Source organism: Amblyomma maculatum, chromosome 11, assembly GCF_055883805.1.
Source record: "Amblyomma maculatum isolate TAMU_Amacu chromosome 11, ASM5588380v1, whole genome shotgun sequence".
NCBI lineage: Eukaryota > Metazoa > Arthropoda > Arachnida > Ixodida > Ixodidae > Amblyomma > Amblyomma maculatum.
The window spans coordinates 33003405-33023967 of NC_139354.1; the positions used below are offsets into that span (position 1 = coordinate 33003405).

Sequence of the window (20563 nt, forward strand, 5' to 3'; positions counted from 1 at the left end):
ACGTCTGAAGTGAATGGGGACCAGTCACGCAAAGAGTCGAAACAGATTGCACTATTGTGAAAGAGCTGGAGTTCCCATCTTGAGGTCAACCGGTGTGGACCGCTTTAGAAGAGTCTTCCGAACCTCGTATCTGTTCTCTAGTTTATCCCTTGTGACTCATTATAGTGCAAATTCGGTATACATTTATTATTTTATTATTTTTAATATGGAACCTGGCTTCCTCGTCTCCTCTCAGTCCATGAAATGCCTAGTGTATATCAACAATGGCCGAATGAACCTCCTAGCTGTCGTACTTCTCTTTGATGAGGCTGGGAAAGCTGGACAAAGTGCACAAAAAGAAAGACGGGTGAAAATGAAGGAAGAGTCAGGAGAGGGCGCAGGCAAGAGAATTCCAGTACCAGAACATTCCGCAGTAACTGTTTGAGAGGAGGAAGGCAGGGGGAACCTAAGCTCCGATTTTGAGGATTTGACGTGACCGCGGTAACGGATACGTGTTTGTGCAGGTAGATTATTTGAAGCTGAAGAGTGCGACAGGTAACCAGTCTTCTAGAACCCTTGGATCCCGAGGCGTCCAACGACGCTTGATATCTATCAGGGGGTGTTTCAAATAACCTTATAGGTTATGAATGTGCTGTAATTATTATATGTAAAATTGCAGGCGCACTATTTCAAGGTCGAGTAAAGAAAGTGCGGGTGCGGGAAAGAGGATGCGGATGAGGAGTTGCGTGCGGCATGCGCAGGTGTGCATCCCGCAATTACTGAAATTTGAAGTAAAAAAATGGAGTCAGTCATGAAACCCAACAAAAGGAATTCTAGCTTCCATATGACTTAATTAAAAAAATGTTGTGGTTTATCTCTGGTTAACCCTAGTTGAATTGCGATAGCAACGGTGGAAGCGTCTTTTGCCTGCTACATTATTCCTTTATCACGTCCTATCAGTGTAAGGTGCTACATTATTGAGTACTAGGAGGTTTAACGTCGATTCGGAATGAGAAGTTGAGCGCCCTAACCAGTGAGTTACTAAGGCAAACTATTTTGCGATACGCATTTCCTGCGACAAATTCTTGCATATGACTGTCTGGTTTAGCTTTCTCGGAAAATATGGTAACGTAGTTTATATGAATTAAGTTTATGCCGGGTAACTAGCGAGATGGAAATCAAATACATATTACTGGTTATTGCTCACTTATAAAAAGTTCTAGCAGAGCAACCCGTTGGAGAATGAGGTGAACATAGCAGAAGTGAACTGAAAGAAGTAAAGGAGCAAACGAACTTGCATTACATGCATAGGGAAACAGGACAGCAGTGAGGATAGGAGCAAAGATGACTTCCCCACCCCAAACACACATGAGATATGCTATCAGTTTATTGGTGCTTCAGTACAGCTCCTCGACAGACACGAGAAAAGAATGAACATCAGATAGACGAATACAAAGAAGAACGCGCGTGTGAACGCGTGGCTTTTCTGTCACATATAGATGGAGTGGGGCTTTAAAACATCATTCAACAGACGAATCTGCTAAATCCACCGGGAATGAATAGAATTCCTTTTTAAGAATTATGCTTTCATTTCAATGAGGTGAAGGATCTGATGCTAAATGTATTAGACGGCATACTCTAAACCGGCGTTCTGTCCCAAGATATTAAAATGCCGATCGTAAGAGAAATATTAAATGTGGGAAAAACATTGACTATATCAACTACAAATCAATTATGATTTTATCATTTTCTTACTCACAGCTGACGACGGCTTAGATTAGCGATGCGACAAATCTGTAAAATTGCGTTGTTTGTGAGATTAAAGAAGAGAATAATGCTTTTTGTTAGTCTTGCCATTAACACCTCTTCTTGGGCTAGTTGTTGCAGACTTGAATTACAGCGTCGGTGTCTTGCCTTCTTTCTAGTGGCCTGCATGGTTCGGCAAAATTCTTTCACCAATCATTCCTGCCATGTGCGTTTTGTGTAAAAAAAGAGGAAAAAGACAAATTTCGGTAACGACAACAAAGGTTTCATGCCACGACCTTGTGTTAACGCACCGAAACAAAGTGTTGAATCTCCTCAAGTGCGCAGAGTGTCCTGCAATGATCAACGATACAAGGAGAGAAAGAAGATGGCTACACAGTATGAAAGAGGCGCTGAACAAGGTATATGGGTGGTCTCAGTTCGCAAGTCGAGCCAACGTTTCGGCAAATGGACTTGTCGTCGCCCATAGAAAGATTAATATCTTAAAGGATAAGCTTAAGTGTCCCCAATAATGTAGCACCTTATAATCATATGGCGTGGTAGGGGAATAATGTAGCAAGCAAAAGAAGCTTCCGCCGTTGCTATAGCAATTCAACTAGGGTTAACCGCAGTTAAACCAGAACAATTTTTTTTTTTTTTGCTATAGGCCCTCAAGGGAGACCAGAGGGGGCTATTGTAAAGCGGGCTTTGTTGCATAAAGGGTACTTGTGTGGCAAAGCCAATTCAACGACACACTTTTTTTTTTTTTTTTCAGTTAGATTGATTGTTAGGTGGAGAAATATGAGAGAGGCCTTTGCCCTGCAGTGGGTATAGTCAGGCTGATGATGATGATGATGATGATTGTTTGATCTTCTTCGTTTGCAAGCCCACATACAACCGTCAGTGTCTGTGAACAGGTTTTCGTAATAGAGCAAATTCCGGTACGGTGCCGATGCTGCTGCGTTTCAGGCCCGAGGGAAAGCTTATATTCTGTCAGTTGGTCTAATACTTGTATATATATATATATATATATATATATATATATATACTTTACATTTCGGCTTTCATTCAATTTGTAGCTGTGCTAAGGGGCTGCTACATGCACATCCTAATATAAATAAGGAATGCCATAAGCGTGCGTACCACGAAAGAAATGATGCCTCATACTTTCGCAGGCCTGTAGATTTATTTTGTTCAACTTCCTAGGTCAATAGCTCTTCAAATGCAACGCTGCAATCCCTTGATTAGAATGAACTAAAATAGTAAGACAAAGTGAATAGAAAGTATTTCATGAAATTGGTAAGGCACCTTACATACACGCGTCAGTCACATCAAACTTCCTACACCGAGGGAACTTGTTCTGGTTTTGTGATCAAGCATTACAAATATATCTAAGGGCTAAGGACACCTTTGAGTAACAATTCCTGCTGGTTAAGCGTTTCTGCAACAGTCAGCTACGCAGGCGACTATAGGTGCAGTGATATCGCTCAGTATTTTCTCAACTTTCTTGGGTGCGCAAGCCAATTTGTATCTATGTTTGGATCCAGACTGGGCACGTCTGCAGGATTCACTTTTCTAACCACTAACTTTAATATTATATCATCTGTTACTAACGCTGATAGGCCGCCACTTCTGAGTTAGACCAAAGCGTTGAATATGATACACCACCATATGTTCGATAAGCGCGATTTTTCTGCAACTGAAACAGGCGCGCGTCCGGAGTTCAGTATTGCTCTGCTGCGGCTGAAAACATTTTATGCCTAATATTTGAAGAAAACTCGTCTCAATGACGGTATAAGGACTTGTATTCGATGTAGTTTTCATTGCTTTGAGGCTAAGTGATATAATAAAAGTAAGCTAATCTGACCCTTCTGTTCATCAAAATTCGTGTAATTAGACCCGTATACAGAAAAAAAGATGTACACGAAAAAGTGAAACACGTTAAGCCAGAATCTATAGCAAGTTCGAAAGTACGAAAACAGAGCAATAGACATGATGAATCCTCGCCTGGACATCAATCGTTCTTACTAACCGCGACTTCACTAAAGCAAAAATTGCTTTTATAACAACGTGTATAAGACAGCTAAGTTCTCCACTGCTTTCGACGCTTTTCAGATCATTCATTTGCCATTTCTTTCTTTTTCTTTTTTACGCAAGCTTTCCATAAGGCATATTATAGAAACTGATGTAAATGGTTTTCCGTGAGGAACCGGAGCAGGCTCCCGCTCTTAGCGTTGTCGGTGAGCCATTTAGAAATGTCCTCTTCCCTTGTTGTGGTTAGTCCCACTTCGCGCAAAATCTGTGTCCTTGATGCCCTTGTCCCTGCACAAGTCCATAGCAGGTGGCGAACATCCACTTCTGCAGCTGGTGTGGAACACTTCGGGCATGTGGTTGGGGTCCGATGTCTGCTCGAGATTCCCATCGGCATGTTACCGATGGGGTAAGGACCACCCTAGCTCTTATCCTTCTAAGGGAAACCTCCTCCAATCTCGTTTAGTTACGAGGGAGGGGGAATGTACACGGGGGAATGAGGGCACGTGTACTCCTCCTTAAAGAGGATGCTAAGATGGGAACAGCGGAGCGGGCATCGAAAGGGAGCCTGGTGGGGGGCGCATTAGTGTTTGGAACTCCGTGTGTGAGGTGGTCAACTTTTCTCTGCTCAGCGTTCTCAGCATCGTCTTGTGTCCAATGTATCTGGATGCGTATCTTTGTTTTTTCATTGAGTGCGTGGGTTTCCTGGGTAACACATAGCGTCTTCGTCACTTTCTTCAGTTGTTTTATGGCGGCTAAGGAGTCTATAGATGTGGGCTTCTGTTATGGAATCTATTTTATTTATGGCCTCCATGGCATCGCGGATTGCCTAGAGTTCCATCACAAGCAGGTCAGCGTATTCTGAAACATGTTCTGTATGTACCTTTAGTTCGCTGTGTGCTGGACTAGTAGCTGCTGTTCTACCGCCATTTTCTATAGTTGATGCGTCCTTATATGCAATGCAGGTACCTGGAAGTGGTTGATGCACTTCCAGGTGTCATTTCACTCGCTGCAATTATTTTCTTAGTGTGCTGAGTGAAGAAAAATAGAATTCGGTGGCTGCCACGTGCCGGGCACGCGCCACGTGACAAGTGGAAGAAGAAGCCCGAATCCGTTTCAGCAACGCATCGTCGCTACCGAGACCATCGAAGCGACGGCGTCCGCTGCTGCTACGACCGCCGAGCGTCGCGATGGGACGCTCGAAAAGAGGCCGACGCCCCATGTTCCACCCGGGCGAGGTGGGTCCCGTGCAACCAGGAGCAGCCGCCAGGGTGTTCCGCTTCGCCCCCCACCTTCTCGAGGGGCAGGTCTTCCTCGGCAAAGAAGGCGAGTGCCCCGAATGTTCATGCATGCTCGTGGATGTTTTCATTCAGGGCTATATTTTGTTTGTTTTGCGCAATATCCCGTATTTAGAACTCCCGTAAGTCACAAGCAAGCATAGCACGAACGCTTCAGCGCTTGCCTCAACTGTAGCTTCCTATTTTCCATATCCAGTGATTAGCTCCGGCGCGGCCGTTCAATATCCTTATCTACAAGTCCGGGTCAAGCGCTGTTCTGTTAGGCGCGCTAAAAACTAGGTGTTTACCGTGTTGAAGCGCATTTCCGCAGCATGGCGCTCGCATCGCAAGGCTCTCGCATTTTGTGCTGCGTTTGGCTCTGCGTGACGATCGGCGCTTGTGATTCTTGCGATTCGAATTCACTGCGAAGAAGAATCATTAATCTTTCGCGGCGATCGCCTGGTTTGCATGTATGTGTGCATGTATGTATGCATGTATGTATAGTTTGTGGTTTGGTTCGTGGGGTTTAACGTCCCAAAGCGATTCAGGCTATGAGAGACGCCGTAGTGGAGGACTCCAAAAATTTAACCTGGGGTTCTTCAACGTGCACTGACATCGCACAGCACACGGGCGCCTTGCTTTTCGCCTCCATCGAAAAGCTGCCGCCGAGGCCGGGATTCGATCCCGCGTCCTTGGGAACAGTAGTCGAGCGCCGTAACCACTGCGCCACCCCGGCGGGGTATATGTATGTATGTATGTATGTATGTATGTATGTATGTATGTATGTATGTATGTATGTATGTATGTATGTATGTATGTATGTATGTATGTATGTATGTATGTATGTATGTATGTATGTATGTATGTATGTATGTATGTATGTATGTATGTATGTATGTATGTATGTATGTACGTACGTACGTACGTACGTACGTACGTACGTACGTACGTACGTATGTATGTATGTATGTATGTATGTATGTATGTATGTATGTATGTATGTATGTATGTATGTATGTATGTATGTATGTATGTATGTATGTATGTATGTATGTATGTATGTACGTACGTACGTACGTACGTACGTACGTACGTACGTACGTATGTATGTATGTATGTATGTATGTATGTATGTATGTATGTATGTATGTATGTATGTATGTATGTATGTATGTATGTGTGTGTGTGTGTGTGTGTGTATGTATGTATGTATGTATGTATGTATGTATGTATGTATGTATGTATGTATGTATGTATGTATGTATGTATGTATGTATGTATGTATGTATGTATGTATGTATGTATGTATGTATGTATGTATGTACGTATGTACGTATGTACGTATGTATGTATGTATGTATGTATGTATGTATGTATGTATGTATGTATGTATGTATGTATGTATGTATGTATGTATGTATGTATGTATGTATGTATGTATGTATGTATGTATGTATGTATGTCCATAGAAAGATGACACTCTCCCTAGAGCAACTCCTTACGTATGAAAGCCCTGAACTCTGGCTGAACGATTTCGTCTCCTTACGCAGACATCCTACAGCTCCTGGGCAACGTGCGCAACGTGGAGGCGGTCCGCCAGTCTCGCGGAATCTCTCGACAGGCGATAGTCATTACCGTCATGGCCGCCTTTTTTGTGGTGCTCTTCTTCGTTGTCAGCATCTACGGACTCTACCTGTCCGGACAATCGCGCGAATGGTATGAATTATACTCCGGCACGCGCAGGAAGGCTCGCGCATGATCCCAGAACGGGTTTCGAAATGCCTCGAAAATGAACATGAATAATTTCAGTTAGGAGCTGAGAGTGAGCTCTTTCAGCATTACTGCCCTACTGAAAAAAAAAAAAAAAAATGTGTGAGGCAATAACCTCACATTTTCTCGCGCAATCTCTCCCAATTCACATAAGAAATCATATACAAGTCACATATAATTGCATAAGGTGTCACAGCTTCTCGCACATTATCATAAATTCTGTACGATATTTTATGATAATGATATGCACCGTATGAGAGTCTATGCGATTTGATAATATTTTTAGAGGTTATTGCCCAATAGGACGTTTGGTTTTTCAGTAGGGTGGTGCTGTGTGCAGGTACGAATGCTACACGGATGAGTGCCGAGCGGCAGCCACCTACGTGAGGGATCACATCCTCGAGAGCGTGGACCCGTGCAACAACTTCTACGACTACATCTGCAGCGCCTGGTCTCACCGCCGCTCCTCTGCCCTTTCCTTCGTCCAAGACCTCAAGGGTGAGTTCCCTCGCAGCCCATGCAACAAAGCCCCCAAATGAGAGGCATGAATTTGATAAAATTTTTCAATTTCATCATTATTTTATTATCATTTCATCATCATTGTATCAACATTTCATCATCATTTCATCATCATTTCATGGGTATTCAAGTCCGCTTACGTTGCTCATATACTGAGCACAGCAAGCGCTCCGCATTAAGCACAAAAGACAGCTTCATTACGCTGAGGTTGAGTTTGGACTGGAGTAATACTGTCACTCAAAAATCCTCAGCGCAGATTAACATTCCTTCATTGGATTTTAAATTGGCGTACGCGAGGATGATGTTGACACCTGAACAGGTTGGGCCTGGTTTCTTGTGTTAGTGTAGCGGCTAACCCAGGCTGGTTCCGATTGCCTTGCGGAGAGTATTGCAAAGCTCGACGAAGAGAACAACAGCTGGCAGGACAACGGCGACACTTGGAGCCAACGAATCAGAAGTTTTTGACTCGGCAGACCAAAGCAATGCTAAGCCAGGAAAAGCGGTGCCACGGCACGACATTCTGGTCATAGTTATGCTTAAACACCTATAGGTTCTTTTTGAAACGGAATATATGCAAACGATAGTCTGACAGTTACGGCTACCGGATCATCCCCCGGCTGCATCAAGGTGACGTTTTTGAATAGTTGGGAATGTTCTTTTATGCGATGGGAAGCAATGTAGAGGGTGTTACTTGCTAGACCTGACGGAGGTGGGCCTTCAGCCCTAGGTGGAGCTCACCTTGTAGAACACTAGCACGGCACCCTTTTTATCCGAGACTGTGCCGAGACAATTAGGCTGCATAACTGCACAGGCTGCATAACTGAGGGTGTCAAAGGGTACATCCAGTGCCTTTGCATTGGTTATCATGGCTTCCAAATCGTTGCTAGGCCTCTTGGTTTTAGCCTAATGCTCAGAATATTGTCACCTTCCGTGTCTCGGTACGCCTTCTTCCTTAGGATGCCGCAAAGTTTTATACCCAAGGCCATGCGATTACGCGTAGGAACGTGCAGCCCGTGGAGAATTCATTAATAAAAAGTGCGACTTTTAAGCGCCCTTTCGTTTGTCGACTTGTGGCGCAGCGCTCGTAACCTGTAGAGAGAACAAATGGAATGACGGAGAATGAAAAAAAAGTGCGAACTTGTCACCACTTTCGCACATGTGAAGAGTAGGAAGCACCAATAGTCCGAATGTAATCTTGAGCTTTTTGTTCTGAACAATGAGCAATTGAATTGGTTGAAGGGCTTCGTCAACTATGCTGCTAGTAAATGAGGCTCCCAAGTAGAACATCAGCGAAGACGACGCCGTAATCCAGTGGTGCGCGCTTGCGAAGAAAAGCTTACAACTGCCTGTGGCGCCAAAAGGATTAAGGAGTCACATCCCCAAAGCAGGAGTTCATTGCCGAAAAACGCTCAACATTTACGCGTGTTCCGGTGGTGTTAACGTGGCCCATCGCTGGATGTCTAATCTTGACTGGGGCAGTGCCACACGTTTCAACAAGAAGGATGACGGATTATGCCCCGACAATGACATCCAAGTGTTAAGATGATTAATGCAATAGAGCTGTTGCACAGGTAGCCTCTGGGTGTTTGCTCAAGCAAGGCATGTCGGGACCGAGTAGAAGTACTGTTTTAGTAAGCACTTCACGGCCCCAATCGAAGGGACGTCCGGAGCTGTTACTCTTACCAGAGAAAAATCTGCGGCCAAATTTCACATTAGGCAGTCTTGTAATTGTCGGGTAATTTTTATGCTCGAATTTGTGAAGGAATTTATGTCGCATATACCATAAATCATTCGTTAACAAATGAAAGCGCAAAAACAAATGAAGGCCCCGAAGAAGACGATGGGATGAAGCGCCATGGCTATAAGAATCTATTGCAGTCCCCAAGTGTGTTCTGGTTACATGTTTTTTCAGGCTACGCGACACGTTGTGTCATCTTGGCACACGAACATGGCTGTTTCTGTGTTTCTTTTGAACACAATTCCTTGTCGGATGCTATGTCCGTTTGTGCATGGGGCTCGTAAAAACTCTCAAAATTAGAATACAAAGAATACAAATATATTCAAACGCAAATCCAATGCTCTTGGTAGGTCGCACGTTGCATCTCTCCAGCGACATGAAGAAGTTTTTTATTTCTGTGAAAAACTATTTACACCCTGAGTGCTTACCCAAATATTGTCCTTCATTAATAAATGCTAATATGAGTAGATGTTCGGCCTATTCATTTTCTTGGCACAAATAGCTGATTTAATTTTCGTGTTGAGGCCATTGTAAATTAATAGGAAGTAATGGCTCTGCCTGTACCACATTTGTATGGCAGGCAAAAAGCCAAAAGAACGAGGCTGGGAGCAAAATAATAAATTTGAAAAACAAATTACTTGTGGTTTAGCTGTGGTTAATGTCGTGACGCTGGGGCTACGTCGACCCGGCCTTCACTTGGTAGCGTGCAGAGACTCGGGGTTGAAGAAGGACTGAATCTTCTAAGTTGGTGAAATATGTACAAGCAGGTTTAATGGCACTTTGAGAAACTTATTTACAAGAATATTTACATGAAGAAGAAGGGTACATCAGCAAAATGACAAGCGTTAAGAGTTCATAGCGAGAAGCGACTGGATGAGCCGTTTACCCAGGGCCCAGAGCGACATTTCGTGCTCTGCAGCGTCCTTAAAACCCCCTATGTCCAGCCCCTCTCTGAAGATGCTGACCAACCAAATCCAGGGCACGCCCCTCAGGTATCGGCATCCAATCGAACACATCACTGCACTGATGGTCTGAAGCACTGACTGGTCCGGCATTCATTCGTTGGGCGTGATCACTTGTTGGCGGGAAAAGCTTGGGAACGGCGAGGAGAGGAGGTACATTTCTATTCTTCAGCAAAGAAACCACAGGCTGGTTCTGACAAGGGGTTTTACTTCTCAGAAACCCGAGTGCACGTGGCGCCGCATAGGGCTCCCAACATGGTCCCTTTTCGACAATTGCAAATCTTTCCTGCATTCCCGGGAAATCACTTAATGGCCGTATGAGTCATGCTCCTTTCTTGTCCTGCACGTCAGCGGACATGTCACTCTGTCGTCTCCTTTGGATAGGAGGCATTCATCACTGGAGGATAGCACTTCTCGACTGGAAGGGTGAACAAAAGAAAGAAAGCACTTCCTGCTATTTCCCTCAGGGGGACGTTTCTTTGTGTTTTTCCAGACGTTCTCTTGACAGGGTCAATTTGGCATTTGCAGGTTGTCCACAAAGCAAAACATGCTTACAAAACAGGATTCCTGGAAACAGGCTCACTTAGAGCCATTGGACCATCACCACATATTCACAAAACTTATCCATGCCCACAGGCGAACAATAGAGCGCGCAATTGCGGATGCTTGGTCGTAACAGCCTCCTCCCCCGCCAGAAGAGTCTCGGAGGGCAGCAGTCCCAGCTGCTGCATGAAGAGACGACTTAATGGCCTGCACGTGAACGCTTGAAGCTCGCTGTTGCTTGTCGCGTTGTCTTGATTGTTGTAGGCCAAATTGCTCGAGCTGTCTGAAACTCAACCACATGTCGAAGCAAGCACTCGGCTCCCGTCTGAAGAGACCAGGTCAAAAGAAAACTGCCATTGTTGTTCGAGAAAAGCCCACTCTTAAGACGTTCAGGACCCACGTATTCCTAGAAAACCAAACGTGCTGCTTTACATAGCCACACATATACAAGCGCACGAAAAAAAAAAAAACCTGATTATCAATTTGGATACATGGTGAGGAACATCTCGGACCGCTTAGAAAGAGCGGCTAAGCGCGTCCGCATTCCCATTTAACTTCCCCTTTTTGTATCTTATTTCAAAATTGTACTGCTGTAAAATCAAGCTCCACCTAAGAAGGCGACTGTTCTTCGATGTCGCAGTTTGCAGCCAAGCCAGGGGACAATGGTCCGTCTCTACGGTGAATTTGGCCCCTCCAAGATAGCACTGCAATTTTTGAATGGCCCATACAATGCAAGCGCATTCTTTCTCTGACGCGCAATAAGCCCTCTCTCTAGAACTCAGTTTTCTGCTCAAGTAGAGCACGGGGTGCTCATTACCGTCGTCATCTCTCTGGCAGAGAACAGCACCTAACCCTCGATCACTGGCATCACACTGGACCGTGAATTCTCGGTCATAGTCTGGAGCTCGCAATACCGGACGGCTAATCAGCACAGCCTTCAGGTTTACGAAGGAGGCTTCCTTTTGTTCGTCCCAGACTACATTTGTCGGTTCTGTCTTGCGGAGAGCGTCGGTCAGAGGGCTAGCCAAAGATGAATAGTTAGGGATGTAGTGATTGTAGTATCCCGTCAGACCCAGGAATGCTCGAATTTCCGTCTTCGTGCTCGGCCGCGGGTAGTCTGCTACCGCAGAAATCTTAATCTCGCTGGGTTTCCTGAAACCTTGACCTACATTGTGACCCAAGTAGTCCACGGTCGCCCTTGCCAGGCAACATTTCTCGGCCTTTACGGTTAGTCCAGCTTGACGCAAAAGGCTCAGTACAGCTCTTAGATGTACCATATGGTCCGCCCATGAGTCGGAAAAAACCGCAATGTCGTCTAAATAAGGCACCGCGAATGTTTCACACCCCTTTAAAACCCTATCCATGAGTCGGGAAAAACAAAATGGAGCATTTTTGAGCCCGAAACTCATCATTGTTGGCTGGTAGCTGCCCGTCGGAGTGACGAAAGCCGCGTATCGGCTGGCGCGTTCAGTGAGCGGTACTTGCCAGTATCCTCGAGTAAGGTCCAGCGTAGTCACATATGCCGCTCTACTGACCTGTTCTACTCTCTCCTCAATATTCGGAATAGGATACACTTGATCCCTGGTGAGAGAATTTAGCTTTCGGTAGTCTACCACAGGCCTAGGGTCTTTACCTGGAGCTTCTACTAAGATCATAGGCGAAGCATAATCGCTTTCCGAGGGTTTTATTACTCCCAATTCCAGCATGCGAGTTACTTCCCTATCCAGAATTTCTCTTTGCCTTGGAGAAAATCGGTAGCACCTTGATCGCACTGGCACGTCTGAAGTCAGCTCAATATCGTGCTCAGTCAAATCAGTTCTCCCTGGCCTGTCCACGAAGCAGGCCTCAAACTCTGTTATTATCTCGCCCAGATCGGACAGCTGGGATTTCTTTAGTTCTCCTCTCTGCTCCGTCTTTTTGAGAAGCTCCTGAGCGTTGCTTCCTTTTCCGCTGAGGCAAATCAAGTTGTCCCCCATCTCCTCGGGAAGGTTTAACGTTAGATTTACCACGGCTTCCCTCTGCACATAAGGCTTCATAAGATTGCAATGATAAATGCGCACTTCTTTACGCCTACCGGGAATTTTCACTGCGTAGTTAGTGTTAGAAAGCTTTGCAACGACTTCAGCCGGTCCTTCCCACTGTACTTCGAGCTTATTCTGCCTTGAACTTCTCAGCAACATCACCTGGTCCCCGATACAAAACGTCCTTTGACGGGCTGTCTTATCATAGTACACCTTGGAACGAGCCTGGGCTGACTTCATGCTGGCCTCAACGAGTTCCTTGATGTTATGTAAGCGATTCAAGAGGTTCAGAATAAATTCTACTACTGTTGGGTCTTCTCCGCGCCCCTCCCAGGCTTCGCGCACCATTCGCAAAGGTGAGCGCAGTGACCTTCCGTACACCAACTCGGCTGGGCTAAATCCAGTGGATTCGTGCGGCACTGACCGCAAAGCGAAAAGCGCTGCAGGCAGGCAGGTATCCCATTCGCGCTTGTTTTCATAGCACAGTCCCCTCAGGACTCGTTTGAGAACAGAGTGCCATCTTTCTACGCTGTTGCTCTGCGGATGATGGATCGAGCTATGCACTACCTTAATGCCGCATCGCTCGAGAAATGAGGTGGTGAGGACACTCGTGAAAACGCTACCCTGATCACTTTGGACCTCGGAAGGGAATCCAACTCGTGCAAACACTGACAGCAGCGAATCCACTACACTCTCGGACGTCACCTCGCGCAGCGGAACAGCCTCTGGAAACTTTGTGGCTGGGCATAACATAGTGAGGATATAACGGTACCCTGACTCTGTCACAGGAAGTGGCCCAACTACATCTATTACTAACCGGTGAAACGGCTCGGTAATGATTGGTACTAACACCATCGGAGCTTTCCACTTATCTTGCGCCTTTCCAACCCGCTGGCACGTGTCGCATGATCGTACAAAATTTTCCGTGTCCTTAAAACATCCAGGCCAATAGTATTCTTGCAACAGCCTCTGCTTTGTTTTCCTTATTCCAAGGTGACATGACCACGAGCTGCCATGGGAAAGTCGCAGTAAGTCTCCGCGGTACTTTTGGGGAATGACTAATTGGTCCCGCTCTACTCCGCGCTTATCCTTGAATAAGCGATACAGCACTCCCTTTCTCATCTCGAAAGAAATATTGTTTGCTGTCTTAGTGGCGCGGTGGCGCTCCCTGATCTCCTGTATCTTGGGATCATTGGCTTGTTCTATAGCTAAGTCCTCTCGGGTTCCACTTAAAAGTCTCGTGAGATTACTAGACACTGGCGGCAAGAGGTTACTCTCAAGAACGTCCTCATTCCGCGTCTCATCAAGCTCACTTTCAAGTTGACATATCTGAGATGCCTCGCTCTCAAAGTTTTCTGACCTGCTATCTTCCGCATTTACCACTGTTTTAACTGCCGTTTCCTCCGCTGTGGATTTTTCTGGAATGAGCAGTGTAGCTAGTTCTCGCGCCTTTGAACGTGTTAAGGCTTGCACAACTCTGTCTCCGAAAAGGATGCCCCTCTTTCGCAGCAGCATGTCCGATTTGTTGGAGAACAAATACGGATAGCACTTAGGAAGCTTTCCTGAAACGGCAGCCTCGGTTGTTAATTCGCCGAAAGGGCCCTCGATGACCACGTTCGCGATCGGCAAGCACACACTCTGTTCCTCCACTACCTGGCGGATCCACGCACACTGTCCTGTATAGTCGGAAGGCGACACATACGCCGGATGGACAACATCCATCGTTGCGGCCGAATCGCGCAGTACCTTGCAAGGCTTCCCGTTGACTACTAGGTCATGCAGGTAGGGTTCTAAAAGCTGCATATTTTCATCGCAGTCACTGACATACGAGAAAGCAATCTTTTCTTTCCGGCAGTTGACGGCAATGTGACCCTGCTCATTACACCTAAAGCATGTGAGCGGCTTCCTAGCCTCAAGCTTATTCTTTGTGTTCTGCGCGTTGGTCACTTCCCCACTTTTCTCACTGCCGTCCTTTCTAGGGAATTTGCCTGAAGAAACCTTCATTTCTTCGTTTCCAACTCTAGCAAAGTGCCTTTCCTGACGGTTATTCACACACAACTTGGGATTGCGGGGCCTATCCACTGCTGGGTTGCTGAATTGTCGGCGCGAAGCATACTCCTCAATAAGTTCGGCAGCTTCAGTTGCCGACTTAATTTCGCCTCGGTCCTGTAACCAATTTCTTTCTTTTTCTGGGAGGCAGTTATAAAACTGCTCCAAAAGAATTCGCTCGACTACAGCGTCCCTATCACTGTAGGAATCTGTGCTCTTTAGCCACTCGCCCAAATTTACTCTTAAATTGTACAGGAATTCAGGGTAACTCTCGTCCCTGGACTTAGTAGCGTTCCGAAAACGTTGTCTGAACGCCTCGGCGCTAAGCCTATACTTTCTCAGAAGGCAAGCTTTGACCTTCTCGTAGTTGTCCGCGTCCTCCTTGCTTAGCCGCGCGACAACCTCCGCTGCCTCGCAGGGCAGAACCGTCAATAATCTCTGAGACCAAGTGTCTCGCTGGAAGGACAGTTTTTCGCAGGTTCGCTCAAAGTTAGCCAGATACAGACCGATATCCCCTGATATCACATATGGCTGCATGTACTTTGACATCTTGAAATCTGCCTCCTTGTTGAGACGAGGTACCGCTAGCTGGGGACAATCGCCCGACCTCTTGCTCAACTCTAGTTCTAATTTCCGGAGCTCAATGTCTAGCTTCTTTGCCTCTCTTTCCCTCTCACGTTCGCGCTCCTTTTCCTCTTTTTCCCGCTCTTTCTGCTGTCTGAGCTGCTCCTTTTTTTGACCGATGAGGTTCCATGCTTCACTGAGCTCCTCATCATCGGTTCCCAAATCTGTGATTGCCTTTATAATCAAAGGTTTTCGTGCCAAACCACTTGTATCAATTCCCAATTCCTCACACAATTGCAACAGTTCCGGTTTCTGCAGCTTTTGTAGGTCCATGATCGCTCCGAGTGTCGGCTACTTCCAAAACAACAGTGCAAACTACCAAACCTAAAGGCGTTTCAACACTTTTTACCAGTTCTAAAATCTAACCCTGTTCTAGAACCTGGTCCACATCAGAAGAAAAGCCAAGCACTCACCCACACATGCGATCGATGTTCCGAGCTGCTCTCTTGTTGGCCGATTGTTGCGCCTGCTTGTTGCTTTAGATGCCACCTCCGATCACCAGATGTTGTGGCTTGTAGCTTCAGATCCACCTCCAATCACCAGATGTTGTGGCTTGTAGATCCAGATCCCACCGCTGCCACCAGTTGTCGTGACGCTGGGGCTACGTCGACCCGGCCTTCACTTGGTAGCGTGCAGAGACTCGGGGTTGAAGAAGGACTGAATCTTCTAAGTTGGTGAAATATGTACAAGCAGGTTTAATGGCACTTTGAGAAACTTATTTACAAGAATATTTACATGAAGAAGAAGGGTACATCAGCAAAATGACAAGCGTTAAGAGTTCATAGCGAGAAGCGACTGGATGAGCCGTTTACCCAGGGCCCAGAGCGACATTTCGTGCTCTGCAGCGTCCTTAAAACCCCCTATGTCCAGCCCCTCTCTGAAGATGCTGACCAACCAAATCCAGGGCACGCCCCTCAGGTATCGGCATCCAATCGAACACATCACTGCACTGATGGTCTGAAGCACTGACTGGTCCGGCATTCATTCGTTGGGCGTGATCACTTGTTGGCGGGAAAAGCTTGGGAACGGCGAGGAGAGGAGGTACATTTCTATTCTTCAGCAAAGAAACCACAGGCTGGTTCTGACAAGGGGTTTTACTTCTCAGAAACCCGAGTGCACGTGGCGCCGCATAGGGCTCCCAACATGGTCCCTTTTCGACAATTGCAAATCTTTCCTGCATTCCCGGGAAATCACTTAATGGCCGTATGAGTCATGCTCCTTTCTTGTCCTGCACGTCAGCGGACATGTCACTCTGTCGTCTCCTTTGGATAGGAGGCATTCATCACTGGAGGATAGCACTTCTCGACTGGAAGGGTGAACAAAAGAAAGAAAGCACTTCCTGCTATTTCCCTCAGGGGGACGTTTCTTTGTGTTTTTCCAGACGTTCTCTTGACAGGGTCAATTTGGCATTTGCAGGTTGTCCACAAAGCAAAACATGCTTACAAAACAGGATTCCTGGAAACAGGCTCACTTAGAGCCATTGGACCATCACCACATATTCACAAAACTTATCCATGCCCACAGGCGAACAATAGAGCGCGCAATTGCGGATGCTTGGTCGTAACATTAACCCTAGTTGAATTGCGATAGCAACAGCGGAATCTTCTTTTTCCTGCTACATTATTCCCCTATCACGCCCTGTCAGTGTAGGGTGCTACATTATTGGGGACACTTAAGCTCATCCTTTTAGGGTATCACGCGAGAGCGTAAGCTACCAGCCCACATATAAAGTGATGCTTCAACCAAGCCATATGGACGTGCCTGCGTGTCGTAGGGGTAGCGAGAACGCAAACTGTTTTGGCAGGCTGATTATATCACCATCCCACATGAAAGGAGCGACCCTAGTTGGCAGCTCCTGCCCGTGGCATAGGGTTAACGTAAATTCAAATGTCATGGCAGTCATTTTTTTTTATGAGGAGACCATAGCTACGCCTCTTCAAGGCGTAGTTGCGGCCACTCGAGGTCTCAGCTTTGGCTGTCGGAGTGTTGCTTTCAAAACAACAACAACAACAAAAAAATACAAGGGTTCAAGGCTGCCGAACCAAATATTGAGCGAAAGCATTAGCTGTGGGTGACAAAGTGTTCTTCTTCTCATTTTCTTTTTCCTCAGCCCACATGTAAAGCTCCGCTTTAACCAAGCCGTATGAACGTGCCTTAGTGGCCTATAAGGGTAACGTGAATGCCAGGGTTCTTGCAGGCTGATTCTGACATAACCGTCCCATGTGAAACGAGAGACCCAAGTTGGCAGCTCCTGCCAGCCCACACCCTAGTGTCATGTTGGGTGTGACGTCACAGCGTCACGTGGGTAAGACGTACGTGGCTACCGCCGCACTACGCTGAAGGTTCGAAACCTAGAGTAGTATTGCTTTCGCAATAAAAGAAACGACATTATTTATCCTCGGCCGAAGTGACTGTTTTTCCCTGATTGATTGATTTATAGGAAGGGAAAGGCGCGGTAACTGTCTCACTTGTTTTCTGTGGACACCTGAACCGCGCCGTAAGGGAAGGGAGGAATTATGGGAGTGAAAGTGGAAATAGAGAAAGAGGAGCCGTAGTGGAGGGCTACGGAGTAATTTCGACTACCTGGGGATCTGGCACGCGCAGACGCCTTCTGGAGCAGCGTGAACCGCAGCCTTCTAGACGCCCAGCAGCCCCCGCCGCCGGACGCCAATGGGGTTCACCTGCTGTACGCACTGTACGCCAACTGTCACCGCTTCATGACTACCCGACGTACGGTGCATGAACAAGTGCGCATGGTCTTCGAGCGGACGGAAATCACCCGCTCAATCACAGGCAGCAGCGCCCACGAGCTCATCAGCCATATGATACACCTCGCTATCAGCCGGGGAATTATCACCGTCTTCGAGCTGGGATTCACCAAGGTCAGGCTCTGTATACGGCGGAGCAATTTACTGAGACTTTCGTTGAGTTTATTGTGAAATAAATACTTTTAATCGGCAGGCGCATTTGCTGTTTTACTTGTTATTCACGGAAAAGCATTTCGAATTTATATAAGTTGTGCTGGCTGCCCAATTTAGTGGCGTTTATTTCTTGCCACTTACCTCAAAATAATACGTCGCCCGCTGCATTTAGTAACAATTCGCTGCGCCAATTGGTGACTTCCGTAAATGTTTTTTTGCAATTTGTTTGGTGCCTTATTTTTACGTCCTACAGATATACCAAGCACATGCTGAGTAGACAGCGCAAAAATGGAGCTAATAAGGTTCTGTGGTGGATTTGTGCGTATTGCGACTCTTTACTCGACCCATTTGTCGGTTTGTTCCCACTCAGGTCGGAGACGCAGATCTTCTTCACATCAGCAAAGGCAGCTCCCTGCGATACAAGGCCACCCCCGTGACGAATGAGCGCATCTACCTCGACTACTTGAAGGAAATGTTGCAGGTAAGCCGCCGCGAAAATTGCGCGCACAATGTCACATGTTACAGATTAGATGTAATGCAGAGCACTTTCCTGTAATTTAGACTTTCGAACCTGGTAGCTTTCCGGGTCAATCAATTTTGTTTCCATAAGCGGCACATAGTAATGTAAAATTTGAGCGTAGCTCTCATGGTGTTTTAAATGTGAAAAATTAGTTGGAGGCGCTTAAATCTGTTAAGTGCGGTAAGGCGAAAGCCTTTCCTGCTATTCTTCGCACTCATTTGTCGTTCTTTAGCTCATTTGATTTTTCGTTTTTTTCTTTCTCCCGTTTTTCTCTCTTTTTTTTTTTATGCTGTTTTGTCAAGTGTGGGAGCATTTACTGCACAAGTGCGAAGTATTTTGTTCAATTTCCAGGCCCGTGGTTGTTTTAAAGTCTACATACTATATCGACGTCGTTGGCTATTTTGACGTCTAATTGGCTTTTGGATCTAAATAATTACTCCACATCAACAAAATTTTGCACACATACATAATTTTCACCATCTACCTCATAAAACAATTTTCTTTTTCATCAATCAATTCAATTCTGTGTTATCAACCTGTGTTATCCTAGTGTATGTGATGTCCCACTCCTGCGACGGCCACAAATGTGAGGCCAGCAGTATGTTCAAATAATAAAATAAATAATTCTCGACAATGACGGTCTGACAGCTCCGTGGACGCACAAATCCGGTCCACATTCATTAGCTTAGGCGTTAAGTGTAGTCAAGTTAGGTTTATTTTCCTTCCTGCAGGGAAAGAAGCCAGAACTAAAAGCTGTGGAAACAGCTTGACAGGGCCCTGACCTTCTCAAATGCCGACGTAATGAATTTGAGATACACGTTCTCATACATATACAGTTTGCACTATTTTATCGTCGAAACCATTCTTTCAACTGACACACTATTCTTTCTCAGTTATTTATTATTTATTTAGTATTTACTATTCTTTCTCAGTTATTTATTATTTACGTTCACGTTGCCTCAAACAGCACGTTGGTGACGTACGCGTGTTTTTCTTCTAAGCAAACTAATTTCTCCACGAGCAATACGCGCAATTCTTAAGCTCCTTCTTCAGGTGTATGACATGAGCGGGTTAACACTCAGATTTGAAGTCTCCCTTTTCGAATTTACGTTAGCGTCCATGTACTTTGTTAGTAGCGCATTTACTATTCGGTTAATTTGTGTCTGTTATTTTACCGTCTAATCCTTTCCCACATCATCTGAAACATACACTACATATAGACGCATCATGTGAAGAAACCGTCCGAAGTAAATACAAAGCACCCGCTTTATATGAGTAATACCCTACCTTACCTCGGTAGCTTAGGGATTGCATATCGGAATGGGGAATCAAGGCTCCGGGGTACGATTGCCATCTCCCCCATCCAGTTTGACAGCGTTCGATGCAGATAGCAGTGTACACCAACCCCCCGCAATCCACGTGACCTGCAAACTGCCACATGCCAGAGGCATATACTCGGGATTTTTAGCTCAGAACGCCCACCGAGATCAATGTACTTTCCTCCGCCGGTTCCCTTCTTACACTTCCACATTCCCTTTTCTTAAATGGTGGAGACACTGGAAACGAATGCTAGTTCAGTTTCCGTATCCGGAGTTTTAAGCCGAAAGCCTTTAATGTCTCATACTCGGGGCCATAACCCTGTCCGTCCGGCCACGAGAAGTGTCATACTTTTTCGCGATAATCCGCTGGATATCGCGAGATTGTGACGTCATCACCGGATGTCGTCGACCAGTCTATCATGAAGAAGATAGTTAAAATGAAAACACCATCCCTCACATCCCCAACTAAGCGCTTTAACCTTAAACTGTGCCATACCCAGGACCATGAAATGCACATCATAATTCTCTTTATTTACTCTCAGGATGA

The 20563-nt window shown here is 45.9% G+C and overlaps 1 protein-coding gene across 1 annotated transcript in view; it reads left to right on the forward strand.

Moving 5' to 3' along the window:
- The first annotated feature begins 4943 nt into the window (after positions 1-4943).
- LOC146173441 (neprilysin-1-like) overlaps positions 4944-20563 on the forward strand; it is a 29898-nt gene continuing 14278 nt past the window's right edge. The window contains exons 1-5 of the mRNA XM_084585195.1: positions 4944-5079; positions 6581-6746; positions 7141-7298; positions 17861-18138; positions 18548-18658. Of these exons, the coding sequence (XP_084441321.1) occupies positions 4944-5079; positions 6581-6746; positions 7141-7298; positions 17861-18138; positions 18548-18658 (849 nt within the window). The remainder of the gene's footprint in view (positions 5080-6580; positions 6747-7140; positions 7299-17860; positions 18139-18547; positions 18659-20563) is intronic.